Source organism: Gossypium hirsutum, chromosome A08 (assembly GCF_007990345.1).
Source record: "Gossypium hirsutum isolate 1008001.06 chromosome A08, Gossypium_hirsutum_v2.1, whole genome shotgun sequence".
Lineage (NCBI taxonomy): Eukaryota > Viridiplantae > Streptophyta > Magnoliopsida > Malvales > Malvaceae > Gossypium > Gossypium hirsutum.
In genome coordinates this window covers 95,414,322-95,416,906 of record NC_053431.1, presented here as the reverse complement: position 1 = coordinate 95,416,906, position 2,585 = coordinate 95,414,322, and the positions used below count along the sequence as shown (strand labels likewise).

The 2,585-nt window shown below is 35.4% G+C and overlaps 1 protein-coding gene across 1 annotated transcript; it reads right to left on the bottom strand.

Annotated features, from left to right (window-relative positions):
* Positions 1–636: 636 nt before the first annotated feature.
* LOC107895663 (GDSL esterase/lipase At3g62280) lies at positions 637–2,298 on the bottom strand. The gene is made up of 5 exons (XM_016820910.2): positions 2,052–2,298; positions 1,712–1,897; positions 1,436–1,599; positions 1,058–1,328; positions 637–981 (listed from the first exon to the last, which is right to left on the bottom strand). The coding sequence occupies exons 1-5, from the start codon at positions 2,296–2,298 to the stop codon at positions 749–751; spliced, it is 1,101 nt and encodes a 366-aa protein (XP_016676399.1). The 3' UTR covers positions 637–748.
* Positions 2,299–2,585: the final 287 nt, after the last annotated feature.

The window sequence follows — 2,585 nt, the reverse complement described above, 5'->3', positions numbered from 1 at the left end:
AATTTGAAAATTATCACTTGCGAGTCGAAATATGACCAGCCTTTTCATGTTAAATAGTTTATTTTTGCAAGTTGGTATATATATTGGAATTAAATCTGTCAATATTACAGGTTTGAGTGATTTTTTTAGATAAATTTTAAATTAAAATTATTAATTTGTATGATTAAATTAATTTGGATCAAATTTAAATTAAAATTTATTGAATGAAAATTTGAAATTTAGGTGGCTATATTTGAAATCATTATACAAACAAATTAAAATAACAAATGCAAGCTACTTAATGGTTCTGTTAGAAATCTCTGGTATTAATTAATGCCTTGCAGAAGATTTGGAAGAATTAAATTTGAATAGGGATAAATAATAAAAACAAATATGTGATTAATTTTGACCTTTCTTTTATATATTTGGAGGATTACTACAATCCATGAAAAATTCAACTTTAATTGCCCTCTGTTAAATCAATGTGATTAGTGACTTTTAGCTACACTTTTACGTAATTCCTTGCATCCACTAATATCATTGCTACTTTTTCATCATTATGATCATCAATGACAAGTACTGTTGGCAACAAAATTAATGTCCGTCTTCCACTAGAATCTCAAATATCTTTTAACAAGATCAGTAAGCATGCTCGAGATAAGCTCATCCCACTACAGATTCCAATATGATACAAATCAGTCAATGTGCTTTGCATTTGAGGCCAATTATTTGTTCTTAAACAGGATCGAAGCAGAGTATTAAATATTAATCAATGCTCCCCAAAGCTTTCAAGCTTCATTTGTGGCGTAGAATAACGGCCTGATAAAATAGTGGTCGCCACCACACGGTTCGAAGCTTCAGTGTAATGAACCCCATCCCAGACTATAGACCGTGACACATTGTTGCAGATGGTGGAACCAGGCTGGCCGCACGTTGCTTTTTGGCTGTAATTATTTGGAGGACCCCCATAGCCACAACAGGTCATTAATGGATCCTCGAAACCTACATATATCATTATTATTTAATATGAAATACCAAAAGAAAAAGATGAAAGCAGATACAAAGATATGTACTTTACCATATTTTTTATACTTGGCGAAGAGTTTGTACTTTATGGAGTATACATCAACATACACAATGGTTGCATCTTTTAGAATAGTTCTCATTTCTTTACTGATATTACGTAATCCTCGATTGAATGCTTTCGCGAGATCGTTGTGGACGCGGAAGCATCCGATTCTGTCAAGATCGGTCTTGTTATGAGGATGTAATGCAAGCTCCTTCGGCGCACATCCTAATGGACCGGTATTGTGTATCCAAAATTTTCTGCCACCATATGAGTATATGTTCTATAGGTGCAAAACAAATTACAAAGATGATTTTGCTAGTAGGAAGAATCGAAACCATGAATCCGACACTAACTCAAATTTAGTTTAATGAAATGAGATGGACTCACTTGAATAGCTAATTTGATTTCTGCAAGAAAAGAAGGGATCTGTTTGGCTACTGGTTCATATGTCAAGTTTGATGCATACAATGCCATTAACAAATCATTTTGTCCAATGTCGATCATGTATACAGCGCTGCGGAACCCCTTTTCATCTATGAAACTTCCTGAACCTGAGTATATATATAAAGCAACATGTGTTTTGAGGCCAATTGATCTTTTGTAGCCAAACCAAGAATCCGACCACTAAGTATCTTTTAAAAGCAGTTTTCAATCGCACGTTACCTGTTTTTTGGAGTTCAATTGATCTGTTTTTAAAGCGAATGAATTGGCAAACTTGAACGTCAAGAACAAAGGGGACAAACTGTGGCAGGGTCATTGCACCAGATACAGCAAAGTTCACTCCACTAGTGAAGTTTGGAGCCAATGAGTCTAAATATGGGCTCAAATAACTCAAGTTCAAGTGTTCACCTACCAACATAGAGCCACAGACTTGGATTATCAAAAGGCTCAAATTAATGCATGCAACATATAGCTTATTGTCTCCTAACTTCCATCGCCTACCAAATCAATTTCTTTGAAGAAAATGAGGTATTAAGAATGGTTAAGGAGAAATTGGACTTACAGAAGAAGTCAATAATGAGTCGTCCATCCCCTAATCGTCCAGTGCCTCTATGGAAAAAAGTGATGCCGTGAGGAAGGCCGATGGGAAGTCCGGTGCCAGCTAGTACTCCTCCGGTGTCGGAATTTGAATCACCGAAATTGACAATAAGTGGTCTACCAACGCTGCACTTTGAAACATCAATCATAGCAAGGAAAACCCAAATGCAAAGAAGCAATATCAAATCCTTAGAGAACCCTCCATTATCCATTTCTTAAGGGGGTTTTTTTATATTGAGAGCAGATGGTAGATTCACTATAAAAAGACTACATTTGGCTGGCATTGACTTCCTGTCTGGATTGTGTAAATCGATCCATGAGTTCAGAAAGTCAAATAAATTTGCAAATGGAAATTGTTTAATAAAGAAATGGTTTCTATCCAACAGTTCCCATGTGATTCACTTCACATGGAAAGAATTGAACAAACTCATATGTATTTAGCCCACTCTCAACCTTAATGGACTCTGAAAACCTGTGAAGCAAAAACAGTTGATCAAAA

What these genes read in the sequence shown, in the direction of transcription:
- LOC107895663 (XM_016820910.2), bottom strand. Translation starts at nt 2,298, where the DNA reads ATGGATAATGGAGGGTTCTCTAAGGATTTGATATTGCTTCTTTGCATT. An exon ending in AATTGAACTCCAAAAAACAG is followed by an intron (nt 1,600 to 1,711) that starts GTAACGTGCGAT and finishes ATATATACTCAG; the next exon opens with GTTCAGGAAGTTTCATAGAT. An exon ending in CGCCAAGTATAAAAAATATG is followed by an intron (nt 982 to 1,057) that starts GTAAAGTACATA and finishes TGATATATGTAG; the next exon opens with GTTTCGAGGATCCATTAATG.